The sequence below is a fragment of the Sorex araneus genome, chromosome X (genome assembly GCF_027595985.1).
Source record: "Sorex araneus isolate mSorAra2 chromosome X, mSorAra2.pri, whole genome shotgun sequence".
In the NCBI taxonomy this organism is placed as follows: Eukaryota; Metazoa; Chordata; class Mammalia; order Eulipotyphla; family Soricidae; genus Sorex; species Sorex araneus.
Window position 1 is genome coordinate 83,172,338 of NC_073313.1, and position 14,588 is coordinate 83,186,925.

The window sequence follows — 14,588 nt, forward strand, 5'->3', positions numbered from 1 at the left end:
ATTTACTCTAAGAAGAAGACATTAAACAGGACCAAAGAAACTATGCCATTCTGGGAAAAGTAGATTGGGTTTCAAAGTGGCATGTGTGCAAAAGAATGAAAGAACACACTTGTCTCTGTGTCCACTGTGGGGCCTGTCTGCCAAGGAGATGGATATGGCATGAGGCCACATGAGGAGAAACGGATCAAGGAAGAGTAGCATGACAGGCTGTCCGTCCTTGTTACTTGTCAAACCATCCTGGCAGGCCTTGTTCCAATAATGTGGAATACATTCAGATATGAACAAGAGGACAGTGGTGAGGGACTTGAAGCAATATTGAGAAGAGTTGAAAAACTTGTTTAGTACATAGAAGGGACCCTGGCGGTACTTCAACACTATCTGCAAATATCTAAAGCCACGTGAGTGAAATTTAAAGCTGATGCCTAAATAGACCCTGAAGCTACCAATTTTTTGGACCACCTCATGTCTTTAGGACTGAAGCCATAGCATAGCGAGTAGGGCGTTTGCCTTGCACGTGGCTGACCCACGTTTGATTCCTCCATCCCTCTCGGAGAGCCCGGCAAGCTACCGAGAGTATCCCGCCCACACGGTAGAGCCTGTCAAGCTACCCGTGGCATATTCAATATGCCAAAAACAATAACAACAAGTCTCAAAATGGAGACGTTACTGGTGCCTGTTCGAGCAAATCGATGAACAATGACAGTGCGACAGTGCTACCTCATGTCTTTATCATAAACCAGAGAGATCCCTATCTGAGGGCTAGAGCTCACCTAACTCTCTTTTTGGATTTCCCATTATAACCTCAGAGACCTGCTCCTGGGTCTGCTCAGCCCTTCTCCTGTCTCCCGTGCATTCACATTGTCAGCAAAGTCTTGTTGGTTGCTTTGGATTCGTTTCTCCTCTCCCTCTCAAAAAAGTTGAAACACAGTCCTCATTTTCTCATTCTCTGTCTGTCTCTCTCTCCTCTCTCTTCCCCCAGGGCCTCACACAGGCAAGGCATGTGCTCTACTGCTGAACGTCATCTCTGTCCAACCCCAACCAAGCCTTGTGAATTGTATTTAGCAAATATTTTCTAGCCTCCTGCTTTTTTCTTGTCTTATGCATCCCCCCCCCCACAACTAGTTTCGATAATTCCATCACCATACCTCGGACAATGATCTTTCTAAAAAGCATCTTATGTTGTCATACCCCTGCTTAAAATTATTCAAGGGCCTCCATGTTGTTTACAAAATAAATCTGTTGTGTTGTAAATTTGCACTCAATCAACAGAAGGTAGGAAGGCTTTAAAAATTAAGTTTAGGGACTGGAACGATAGCACAGCAGGTAGGGCGTTTGCCTTATACCTGGCCGACCTGGGTTTGATTCCCAGCATCCCATGTGGTCCCCTGAGCACTGCCAGGAGTAACTCCTGAGTGCATGAGCTAGGAGTAACCCCTGGGCATCGCCAGGTGTGACCCAAAAAGCAAAATAAAAATAAAAAATCATTAAGTTTAAATTATTTTTGTTTGATTTGAGCCTCACCCAGCAGTGCTCAGGGCTTACTCCTCACTCTGTACTCAGGGTTAATTCCTGGCAGGGCTCAGCTGACCGTATGTGGTGACCAGGATCAAACCCGGATTAATCACATTCAAGACAAGCACCTTAACCATGGTGCTATCATCCAGCTCTAGTTTGAATTCTCTAACATGTTGACGTCAGTGTGTACCACCAGTGGCTCATAGTTGAATATGGCTAAATTCAATGTGTCTCCATGTTAATGTGGCATCTGAGACCTTCTACAGCTAGGTCCCCGGCTGTCTGTTCATCCATAATTCCTGCGATTACTGTTCACTACTTAATTCCTGCCACTACTTAGTTCCCAGGGAGACATTTTCAGAGCTCCTCCTCCACACAGTACCACTACTCTACGTCTTGTGCTCACCTTTCTGCTTCACATTCCATTTCTCTCTTATTGCCTCACCTAAGTCTTCCTTGTTTGAAGTCAAACTACAGAAACTCTTCTCTCATTAAGCTAGACTGAGCATCACATCAAGGTGTTTTCTTGGCGCCTTGTTTTTACTCCAGTCCTTATTGCCATACTATACTGCGTTGTTCTCCTTAGGTTCCCTCCTCTTATCCCTGCCAGCATCTCTCATGCCTGTTTCCATGTTACCATGGGCCACTGAAGGGTATTGCCATATTTCTGTGCCTGACTGCCTTCCTATCAGTTTGGGTTTTCACCACCTTAGCTGTTATGTGGAAAGACTCCAACAACTCTTTAGTCAAAGAACAATTTGGGAGGCCATTGTTATTTGACTAAATAACACAGTAAGCAATTTAGGAGTTCACTGAACACTACTGGAGATGCATAGTTTAGCAGATCTTCCTTTGTATCCCTCAGTTCATTTTTTTTTTCAAGAAGCATCAGGCATTTTCAGTTGAGGTAGCCTGGTCCCCTGGGTTTATTTCTCCCTAGAAGAGTACTGTTGGGAATCACTGATTTTCAGAGGTATTGTTATCTGAGTCTAGGGTAACTGTTATCACCAAGGCAGTGTGTGTGTGTGTGTGTGTGTGTGTGTATGTGTGTAGATTGAGGTTACCTACATTGGAATATTATCGCATACAATCACCAACAGACCTTCATTTGTCTCTTGGTGACCTTCAGTTGCAAGTCACATACCCTAGGACCATAAATATGGTATAGCATGTAAGGAAATATAGTATAGCATGTACATATATGTATACCACATAGTATTGTATACAGCCAACTCGGGTTCAATCCCTGGCATCCCATATGGTCCTCTAAGCACTGCCAGGAGTTATTCCTGAGTGCAGAACACTGAGCATTGCCAGGTGTGCATATCCCTTCCCGCTCCCCCCCAAAAAAGAAAGTCACATGTCCTTGGGGGTAGGGATGTATCTCCATGGTAGAATTACATGAATCTAAATTTGAATCTCGGAACCACAAAAAAAAAGTCATTCATCCATAACCTGAGAGGCTTTCTGAATGGCTTTCTGCCTCTCTGCATTGCTTCCTCTCTTTCCATGTGGCCATCAAAACATTGACCCTACCACTGACAATGGAGTTTTGGAATCACTCTAAAAGAAAAGAATTTTAGTTAGAGCCTCAGACTTGTGTGGTAGTGGTGCACTCTAGGATTTACCAGAAGAGGTCACTCTAGGCCTGAAGCAGTAAAATACACTAGTGCTGGAGGACTGGCAGCTAAGCATAAAGGTGACCCCGTTATGGGGGTTTTAAACATCCAGAAGCCCCCATTATAATGCATACCTAGAAAATCTGGTTGAAAGATTAATCCAAATGTGTCACCAGACTTCATGAATTTATTTGTGTCCCTAAAATGTTGCCTCAGGCCTAGCATTTAAAGCCTCAATAAATATGTACTAAATGAACGAAAGAAGGAATACCAAAGCCAGAAGGGGAAGGAGGAGACCCGTGGCATTAGTCACCTTTGTTGATAAAGGTCATGAATAGGACCCAAAGCTGCTAAGTAAAGCAATGAAAGAGATGAAGCTGGTCTTGGTGTCCTTTTCATATGCACTCCAATCTGCTTCTCCTCTCCCTATGCTTGTTTACTCCAGAGAAGGGTATAAAAGGATTAAGAAACCATTTCTGTGGCTTTTGCAGAAGATCACCCAGAGTCTTTATGCAATGATGTAATGGTTTTCTCCATTCCCATCTTTTGCCTTACTCTTCACTTGAATAGTGAATCAAATAAGGATTAAAGGGTTATTGAGACTGAACTTAGCACCACATACAGCAATCAAGGTACAAAACTGGAATGGACAGGATTAGTAACAGAATAGCCCAGCGGCCCTATCCTGGAAAACAGAGTATCAGTAGAAATACAAATAACATAGGAACAATGGTTGAGGTTTGTGGGCACTTTGGGTATGGTGAGCTGCAGGATTTTTGTATATATCATAAACTTTAACACTATTGCTGCTACCTTAATTATAGTAATACTATATAAAGTAATATAATTAAGTAACTGAAATTCTGTATTGAAGGTGTTTCAACAAAAGCTTCCTATGGCTATGTTAGGATGGCAGAGAATGACGTGATGACTAGTGGCCAGAGGTGGAACTTGGACTTGAGGGATAAATATAATTGTCTGCTCAAATTCAGAAGGTCACTGCGGACATAGAAAACACCAGTCCGGAATAGAGCTATAGAGCTATAGAAGATAGATCCCACGGTCCTTGAGTTGCTCAAAACTCACAACTTGGGAGAAACTTCTTAGAGGACATCAGTAAATAGATTGAGCCAGTTGGCTGGTATATTTGGTTATCCCTGAATCCTCTGGCCTGTGTCCAGAGCACCTAGTTGCCTCAGATGGGAATGAATACGTTTTAGAAAAGCTACATGCCATAACACAGTTTTCCTTTGGGAAAACAGAGGCTCATACTTACTGCTTATTATTTGGTTCTTTCCACTACAAGCCCTTCCGTGCGTGACGTCATTCTTCAGCCCCAGAACCTGAGTAGAACCTAGTTTCTTATTAAAAACACAACCCCAGATGTCATTTCACCCCTTGAGTCTGCCTGATCACATCATAGACACTGATGCTTCTACAAGGTTGTGTGTGTGTTTGTACCTGCTATGTATAGGTATGTGGATGATCTACATTTGTTAATTTGCTAATCCATTACTTGAGCTTTATTCGTTTGCAACTTTACAAAGAGGTGAGATGTACAGCAAAGCCTCCATACTTGCTGACATCCAGGTGTCCTTTGAATAGGTAAATAAAGGGGAACTTAAGAAATGGTAGAATTGGTACTGGTGAAGGGATGGGTGTTGGAACACTATAAGACTGAAACCCAATGACAAACAACTTTGTTATTGTGTATCTCACTGTGATTCAATTTTTTTGAAAAAAAAAGAAAAGATAGAATTGGGCATAGAGAGATATTATAAGGGGTAAGGAACTTGCCTTGCACAGCAGCCAAACCCAGATCCCTGGCACTTCATATGGTTCTCTGAGCCCCATCAGAAATGATTCCTGAGCACAGGTACAGGTGAAAGTCTGAGTATGGCCCTAGACTTCCACATAAATGAATAAGAACTGATAGAGTTAATTCTGCCTATACTAAGAATATTCTCATGTGAATGAAGGCTGAAACCAAGGTAGTCGCTTGTGTATATGTGCCATTGGCAGCTACCGTGTGTTTTAGTGGGTGACTCACCACAGTGTTTATTTCTGGAGGCTCTGAGCTGCTCTGCCTATTTTCACATTCCTATTCCATAACATATGAGCTGTGATGTTATGACAACAGCCAGAACCAAAACCATCCTATCAGATACTCTTTCAACCAGGTTTTGTTCTTCATATCCTGATTATACTGGCTATTGCAAGACTTCTGTTGGTATATGTAGTAAGGACAAATTAAATGCGAGCTTATTTCTCAACTCCATCTCATTTCCAAAAAACTTGCTTGTTTCCACTAGTCTTCATTTAATGATCACTTCATGAGGACGTGGAGTGGGGGGTAGGGTATAAAAAGGTTATCTACTGAGAACACAGGCATTTGAGGTCACTGGGAAAATTTTTGTCCTTGGTTGGAAAAGGAAGAACAGAGGAGGTTGGGGAAGAGGGAGTGAAGAATGACAGAGCTGATATCCTGGGTCTAAACCTTTCATACCTGCCTGAATACATTGCCAGAAAATTGGGTGAAGGAAGAAAGCTATCTGATTAGGCTAGGAGGAATCCAATGGGGGACTGCAACATAGTTCACAAAAAAGATGCCACAAGATCGCCATAATTTTCTTCCATTACCTTCTTTCATGGCCAATGAACATCACTTACTCGAAGAAACTCCCTGACTCCACTTTTGTTATTCAAATATCCCTGACTATCCGTCTTTGTCCTCTGTCTTTAGGAATTTCCACTACATCACCATCCTCCGAGATCCGGTGTCCCGGTACTTGAGTGAGTGGCGTCATGTCCAGAGAGGGGCGACATGGAAAGCATCCCTGCATGTCTGCGATGGAAGACCACCAACATCTGAAGAGCTGCCCAGCTGCTACACTGGTGATGACTGGTCTGGCTGCCCCCTGAAAGAGTTCATGGACTGTCCCTATAATCTTGCCAACAACCGCCAAGTGCGCATGCTCTCTGACCTGACCTTAGTAGGCTGCTACAACCTCTCTGTCATGCCAGAAAAGCAAAGAAACAAGGTCCTCCTGGAAAGTGCTAAGTCAAATCTGAAGCACATGGCATTCTTTGGCCTCACTGAGTTTCAGCGGAAGACCCAGTATCTGTTTGAGAAAACCTTCAACATGAACTTTATTTCACCATTTACCCAATACAACACTACTAGGGCCTCTAGCGTAGAGATCAGTGAGGAAATCCAAAAGCGTATTGAGGGCCTGAATTTTCTGGATATGGAGCTGTATAGCTATGCGAAGGATCTCTTTCTGCAAAGGTATCAGTTTATGAGGCAGAAGGAGCATCAGGAAGCTAGGCGCAAGCGTCAGGAGCAACGCAAATTTCTGAAGGGAAGGTTCCTTCAGACCCACTTCCTGCGCCAGAGTCAGAGCCAGAGCCTGACTCCGAGTCAGAATAAGAGTCAGAACCCAAATCCAAATGTGAATCGGAACGTGACGCAGAATCTGTTTCAGAACCTGATTCAGAATCTGACTCAGAGTTTGAGTCAGAGTTTGAACCAGAAGGAGAACCAGGCAAGACAGAAACCAAACCCAGGTCAAGAGCAGAGTGACAGCAGTAACGGTACCCATGACTACATAGGCAGTGTAGAGAACTGGCGTTAAAAAGCTCCCAAGGCCTCTCACACAGTTCTCCCAAAGCGCCAGTAAGAATATGGCAAATCTTAAAAGATGAGTGTCTAAACGTTTCATACTTTGTGGAAGTATGAAGTTAAAAAGTTAAGAGGTTGCCTTTACAGTTGCCTTTCAATTTAGTGTTATACTGTGCGTGGATAAAACAAATTTCAATATATAATTAAACTGTCTTCTATTTTTTGGTTTGTTGGGCTATTTACAAAATCCAAAAGCCAAACCAGACTCACCAGAAATTGCTGTTTTGATATTTTAAGAAGTTCTAAAATTAGTCACAGAGACAAAATGAAATCATAAAATGTGACCATTTAACTTAGCACTAAGAAATGGCTTTAAATTATTCATGAGACACAGTTAAAACTCGGTCTTGGAAGCAAACATTTCTTCCAGGACTAAGCATGAGCATAAATATAAAAAAGCTCAAAGTCAACATGAAGCCTTTTATTTTCTTTGATTTTGAACCAGAAATCAATTTAAATGGAATAACAGCTGGTGGTTACATTTTTCCCCAGCGGTAGAAAATAAGAAATTTCTCTCCCCAACATGAATAGGTTTATGTAAAAATATTAGCTTTTCAAGTAAAAGAGACCCCAAAACTTGTTATTTAAAAGATGCTTAAGGTTTTGAACTTGTTTCTACCCTCTACCGTTTAAAGGTTTTAAACAGGGTTTATCTCATGTTAAACAAAATGCTTTTTTCCAAGTAGAAAACCATGTGAAGATCCAATTACCAGGCGCTTTCTGGGCACTGTAATTTCAACAATTCTGAAATCTTTTTGGCGCTGCTTTTCTTCATCTTAAGGCTTCTCCGAGTTGTGCTCATTCCAAACTAACCCATTTGTAGAATCTTTCTTCATCATCTAAATGGTGTGTTATTGAAATTATTGTGATATGTAATCCTGGATTAAAGTCAGGACTTTCTATAGAATTGTCTTATCAATGTTTGTGTAGTGAGGTCATTATCAAGAAGCTGTTGAACAAATAATTGTCTAAAAATATTGCTGAAGTTATTCTTGGTCAGGTAGAATTGAACCTGAATGTGAACTATTATTTACTTTTTGTATATTTTTATCGTAACGATTCTAGTTAGGCGGGCTGTATCTAGCCCATTTGTTCTTTTTCGTGTTGACAGATTGTAAACAATTGCAAGGGGAAAATGGTAGAAAAAGAATTAGGATAGCCATAGTTATTCAGGAACACCAAAAACTGTACCTCAATACTTTGGGTTAACTCTTGACCAGGTTTTGTTTTAAGAAAGAACAAAAGGGAGTGTTGTGCAGTGAAATGAAACATCTGGAGCCTATGCATTTAGAAAAGTGATTTAGGACCTAGACTCTTAGGATATCAGTTATGAATTGAGCAGAGTAAAAAGAAAGTATGTAATCCACTGTACGTCATGATTCTGAGTGGTTTCCACTTTGTGGGTTTTGCTATATATTTGTAAGGGTTATACGAATCCTCTGGCTATCATTCAAAAAACTCAACTTGAAATAGCATTTATGTTATTCAGGAGTGACATGCCTAATTAGAAGTGTGATGATAAAGTCACAGCTTATACAGTTCACTCATTTGCATGATCTAGCTACATCTGTAATAATATGACCACAAAGTGGGCGTGAATCTGAGTATTGGGTTATGAAAAATCCTTTTTATTAACTCTGTGCTTGTATCAGTTTATCAAAATTTTGTTTTGTCTAATAGTATTGCAGTCCTGGGAATTAGAAGAGAACAAAAAGGAAATAAAAATGAAATCAAACACACCTTGAAATCAAAATATTTTAGAGTGAGACTATTTTGTGTACATTGTGTTTTTAAAATAAATATTCTCTAGTTCACTGTGGTATTTCAGTTTTGTTTAGTTTTAAATAATGGTGTTTGCTCTTAAAACTGATATGTACTGTTGGAAAGCAGGACAAAACCTGAACCAGTGGAAAAGTTTATTCCAGAAAAGCATTTTGTATTATTGCTGTGGTGTGCATGGTTTGCAGACATTAAGTGCATTTTCTCTGTCAATACTGATTACTGTATATAGGGGATGTTATAAATATGCATTTTGTCATCAACATGTAAATCCCATGATTTCAACTGTAAACATCTGTCCAATGGTGTAGCTTTACAAACCATTCACTGATTTTTGTGTAATTTAATGATAGTTATGAAATAAAGTTTAAATTACAGGCTCTGAGTAATTTCGTGATTTTAAGATTTGCAGCAACTAGACATTATAACATTACAGACCAAATTTGCTTTTCTCAGGAGTTTCCTGTTTCCTTCTTGGCCACTGCATATGGAAATAAAATGCCTTATTGCAATCTTCCACATGAAAATAATCTTAACTTTGGGAAGCTTCCTTTAGGGAAGCTATGCTTGATTTTTTTTTCTTTTTGGGTCATACGCGGCGATGCACAGGGGTCACTCCTGGCTCTGCACTCAGGAATTACTCCTGGTGGTGCTCGGGGGACCACATGGCATGCTGGTAATTCAACCCAGGCAAACGCCCTACTCACTGTGCTATTTCTCCAGCCCCTATACTTGCTTTTAAAAGGAAAACAAAAAAACAGAAACAAAGTTACAAATTAAAAGACAACAGTTGCCATGGGTATTTGTCAGTTCTGACTGCTAGAACAAAATTCCATAAACTGGGTAGCTCATCAACCATAGAAACACAGAAACCCCGAAGGATCTGGAGGCTGTAAGACCGAGTTCAGCCTGTGAGCCTATTTGAGGTCTAGTGAGGATATTCAAGCCCACCAGGGGTGATCCCTGAGCACATACATAGGAGTAAGCCCTGATGGCAACCAGATCTCTCTCTGTCTCTGTCTCTCTGTCTGTCTGTCTCTCTCTCTCAAACACACACATGAGTACAAATATTAGCTAAACTATTTCTTTTCCCCTAAAATAACTGCTACAATTATGTGATTTCTTCTGTCCCGTTCACATTCAGAGATCTCTACCCATCTCTGTGTCTCTTTGCCTCACACACCCTTTCCACTTTTGTTCCCTCACTCTCGCACACGTACCATATTGCTAAGAAAAACTGAAGCTATACTGTTCTCACTGTTACTCAATTTCGTTTGATTTTAATAAAAGTCAAATATTGTGTCCTGATTATCATAGAGTGAATAGTCTACAGTAAATCTCCAAACTGATCATTCCTGATGTCACAGAACAGAAATGGTGAGTTGGGGGCAGCAGAAATGATACAGTGGACAGGGTGCTTGCCATGCATGTGACTGACCATGATTTGTTTCCCAGCATCCCATGAGGTCCTTTGAGCACTACTAGAAGTGATTCCTGAGCACAGAGCCAGGAGTAAACCTGGAGAGCCACCGGATATAACTCCAAAACAAACAAAATGGTGATTCTGAATACATACTACATGATTTTTAACTTCAGCCCCACCACTTAGCATCTCAGAGAACTTGAGAAAGCCACTAATTTCTCTATGCCTCAGTTTCTTTATCTGGAAATAGAGAAATAATAGCTCAAATTTCAGAGAGTATTTGTGAAAACTGAAGTAGGTTGTATTTGTAATGAGCACAGAACAGTGCCCAGCACAAAACAAGCCCCGTATGTGTTTCAGAATGTTATCTTTCTTATTAGTATGAAAGCTAGACATATGAAGAATGTCCACATATTTAGTAATTGAAAAACTAAGCAATAAGTAGTTCCAACCTATTGTGCCTAATTTAGTTTTAAATTTTTATATTTAAAGACCCATGATTTACAAAGTTGTTAATCAATGAGTCTTAGTCATACAATAATTCAAAACCAGTCCCACCACCAGTGTCAACTAACCAGCACCAGTGTTCCCATGTTCCCTCACACCCTCACTCAGTTTCCCCAACTGCCATGTTAACAGGCACATTTCAAAATTCGGTGGTTGTTAGTTTAGATTTCATGTTTTCAGTGTTGTTGAGTCTGTGCTATATCATTCTCCCACATCACTGGTATACCAGAGGCCCCTGACTTCTGTTTCCTCATTACTTCCCTTATTTTATTCTTCCCCCTTAATTTCTTTCTTTCTCTGTCCTCTCCTTCCTATACTCTGGAATCAAGGACGATCTAGGCATTCCTCCTTTACTACATTACATTTCCTCATCCAGTTTTCCTATAGGCCACAAAGATCAGTGAGATAATCTTGTATTCGTGTGACCAATTTTTAAAAAGATTTTTAAAAAATAAAAGTGTAGATATTACATAATCAAATGCATAAAGACCAAGTCCTTCGGATTTTTGGATGTAGTCAGTGACAGAAATACTCTGAAAGACCTAATCCACAAAATGCCAAGTGAGTCACTGATAACACTCCAGTTAAGGAAGTGCATTATCCACTGTCCCTGGCTAATTTGGGACCAACTGTAGTGCACTTATCCAAGTATGAGTCACCATCAGTTCCCTTCATACCCCACCCACCTCTGCACCCAGCATTGCCAGGGTATGGGCCGAAGCATGACACCCTTCATCCATCTACTCATCCATCTATCATTCCATTCATCAATCCACCACGTATCCATCCATCCATTTGTCCATTCATCCATCCACCCACCCACTTACCCATCCATCCATCCATCCATCCATCCATCAATCTATTAATCCTCCTATCAATTCACTTAAGAGCCCTGGAAGTTTAGTGCCATTGCTCATAGTGCTAGGTTGATGCATAGATTTCCAGAATTCGCACATTCTCACACTCTAGGTGAAAGAAACTTGCCCTGAAGTTCTTATTGAAATATGTATGCCACCTAGGAGGTAAGGGGTAAGCCATTAACAGTTAGCACATACTACTCATTTGTGGGATATAAAAAACAGAGTATGAGACTAATATCCAAGGACAGTAGAAAGAAGGGCCAGGAGCGTTGATCCACAGTTGGAAGCCTGCCTCAAATGCTGGGGGAGAAGGCAGTTGGGGTATAGACTATGACAGTGATAGTTGAAAATGATCACTTAACTGGAAAAGATCACTCTGGATAAAAACTGCGGGCTGAAAGTCAGTAAAGAAGCAAACATAATAACCTTTCCATACCTGTATTGCAAACCATAGTGCCCAAAAGGATAGAGCAAAAGAAAGAAGAAAAGTCCCTGCCATAGAGGTAGGCTGGGGGATGGGGGTGGCAGGAGGGAGACGGGGGATATTGGTGGTGGAAGGATGAATGTTGGAACATTGTGTGACTGAAACCCAACCATGAACAGCTTTTTAACACTATATCTCACTGATTCATTTTTTTAAAAAAAAGTTAGCACCTACTAATTTATCAGATTAGCAGTCACGAGAGTCCTCTAGGAAGGGAAAACACAAACAAGGGAAAACAAGATTTACAAAATCTTGTAAATTCAGGTAACTCTCTTCAATGTAAAAAAATAGCAAAGAGAAAAAGAATAGTTTGCTCCCGTCCTATTTGAATTGTAAAGTTTTGTCTTGTTGCCCTAAGGGCTGGATAAGGTTCAATAATCCTCATCAAATCTCATTAAATTGTGTAAATTCTATTCTCATTATGCCTGGCTAAATCTTGTGACTTCACTAATCTCACTAAGATTTAACGATGCCTAACTGGATCTAAGAAAAGTTTAACAGTTTTGGCAACTTCAAAATGCTCTGCTGGATTACTTGTGACCAAGGTCCTGAGAAAGAACAGTCTTAAAGACCATATCATATCAAGCTATATCATGACTTGATAGGATTGAACCCGCCAGCTGGTTCTTCAAACTCCCTAGAGTGGAGCTTTTTTAATTAACACCAACTTGGCAGGGACAGTCAGTGCTTTGATTTCCCAGCACTCCCACCATGAGTTCAGGTGTCAGTATGGCTAGCCTGGATGGTCACAGAATCTTAAGTATTCCCCTGCCCTCAACTTTTTTGACCACCACACTACAAAACTCTTTCTGTGAACCTGATTCATGGACTTGTGGTCTCAGAATCCTCTCTGATGTATTTTTCTTTTGGGGGGGAGGGGTATGAGGGATTGTGGGACAGATGGTCCACACCCAGCTGTGCTCAGGGCTTAGTTCTGACTCTGAGCTCAGAGTTCACTACTGCTGGTGCTTAGGGGACCATCTGTAATCAAACCAAGGTCAACCATGTGCAAGACAAATGCCTTAATTTTTATGCTATCTCTCTGACCTCCTCTGGCTTCCTCCTCATCTTTAAAGATATATCAGAGGAGGCCAGAGAGCTCAAGGAACATACTTTACATCTAGACCCAGAGTTTGATCTCTGGTACTACATGGGTCCCTGACCACTACTGGGAGCACTCTTCAAGCACCGAGCATTCCTGAGCACCTCTGGAAGTGGCGTCAAAGAGAAAGAGAAAGATGCAATTTCCCTAGGCCCCGCTGCATACTAGCTGAATCAGACTCTTGGGTGCAAATGAGGGAGTCTGTCTTCTTGGTGAGATTCCTAGTTATTTTTCCAATAACCCTAAGATGGTATTCAAATAAGTTGGAAAGATCATGATTCATAGGTCTGACCATTGCACTACTCTCCTCAGGATGTGCTGGATTTTCTCCACTATCTACAGACTTCAATTCACACCCACAGCTAAAGGCACAAAGTTCTCTAATCTGACACCGGCTTCCTTCTGAGACTCAAGGCTACCCAAATCGAACCTGAACCTTGGCTTCAGGCTAAAGTCTTTTACGTCTGGTTGCAGGCACAGGGCTTTCCAAAATGGATTTGAATAAGAATTTTTGATTGATTGTAACTGGCTCTATCTAAATCGTAGATAGCTTGATTCCCATTTTAATCGAGGTTTAATGCACTCTAATAAGCCTTGGGTCAAAAATAAATAGCAAGCAATTAGAGCAAATGAGTACAGCAGGTAAGAGCATTTTCAATCCTGAATTGAGGCCTTAGGCAGCAGAGGAAACCATCCCAGAGAGACACAGTTCAAACAGAGGACCTTCATGATTTCTAGAGAGGCATGAGTCATTCCAGTCATTTTGGAATCTTTGCTCTCCTTGCTTGATCCTCATAGCTGTGGTCACAGTGCCTACCCTCTCTGGTGGCTAAGTCAGCCCTGGCTCTGGAAGCAAAACCATGCAGAGTCTGAAGGTATTTCCTGACATGCACTCTAGCTTGCTCTCCCATCCAACCTGTTATCATTTAATTTCTCAACGTTAGACCATTCATTTGACAAACAGGCATTGAACACTTAACTGAGTTAGGCCCAGTGAAGCAGGATACTGAGGACAGTTCAGAACGTGCTTTGTCAAGAAGGTGATTCCTGAGATGAGCTAGGCCTCAAGCAGTAGGTCACAGCCTGGTATGTGCAAGCCCTGAGTTTGGTTTCCAGTATGGCATGGTCTCATCTTCACCCCCATCACTGCCAGGAGACTTTTCAGAACCTCTGAACAAAGCTGAGCATGGGACATGAAATTAACCCAGGATCTAAGCCAAGGAGTGGGCCCTCCCTCACTCCTCCAGTACACTGGAGGCGGGAGCATGGCAAGAGGCAACAGCAAACAGAGAGGCCCCTCTACAGCCAAAGGTGCCCAGATGAGCACTTAGTAGAGAGGGGACACCTGTGTCTTTAGAAGCAAGCCAGGAGCCAGGACTTTTGTGCTCGGGGAGACTTTCTATTACCATTTCAATTTCCCTTGGTGGTGATAGGTCTGTTCAGGTATTCCAGGTATTCTTGGTTCAGCCTTGGGAGTTGGAATCTAGGAATTTATTTATTTCCTCGAGGTTTTCGTGTTTCGTGGCATAAAGATTCTCAAAGTAATCTCTGAGGATTCTTTGAATTTCTGTAGTTTCTGTTGTAATGTCCCCGTTTTCATTTCTGATTCAGTTTATT

The 14,588-nt window shown here is 41.4% G+C and overlaps 1 protein-coding gene across 3 annotated transcripts in view; it reads left to right on the forward strand.

Moving 5' to 3' along the window:
- The window catches only part of HS6ST2 (heparan sulfate 6-O-sulfotransferase 2), a 368,682-nt gene extending 359,702 nt beyond the window's left edge, over positions 1 to 8,980 (forward strand). For all 3 annotated transcript variants that reach the window (XM_004606375.2, XM_055122615.1, XM_004606376.2), the window contains one exon: positions 5,878 to 8,980. In XM_004606375.2, coding sequence (XP_004606432.1) covers positions 5,878 to 6,769 — 892 coding nt within the window. In that variant the 3' untranslated portion in view covers positions 6,770 to 8,980. The remainder of the gene's footprint in view (positions 1 to 5,877) is intronic.
- The last annotated feature ends 5,608 nt before the right edge of the window (positions 8,981 to 14,588 follow it).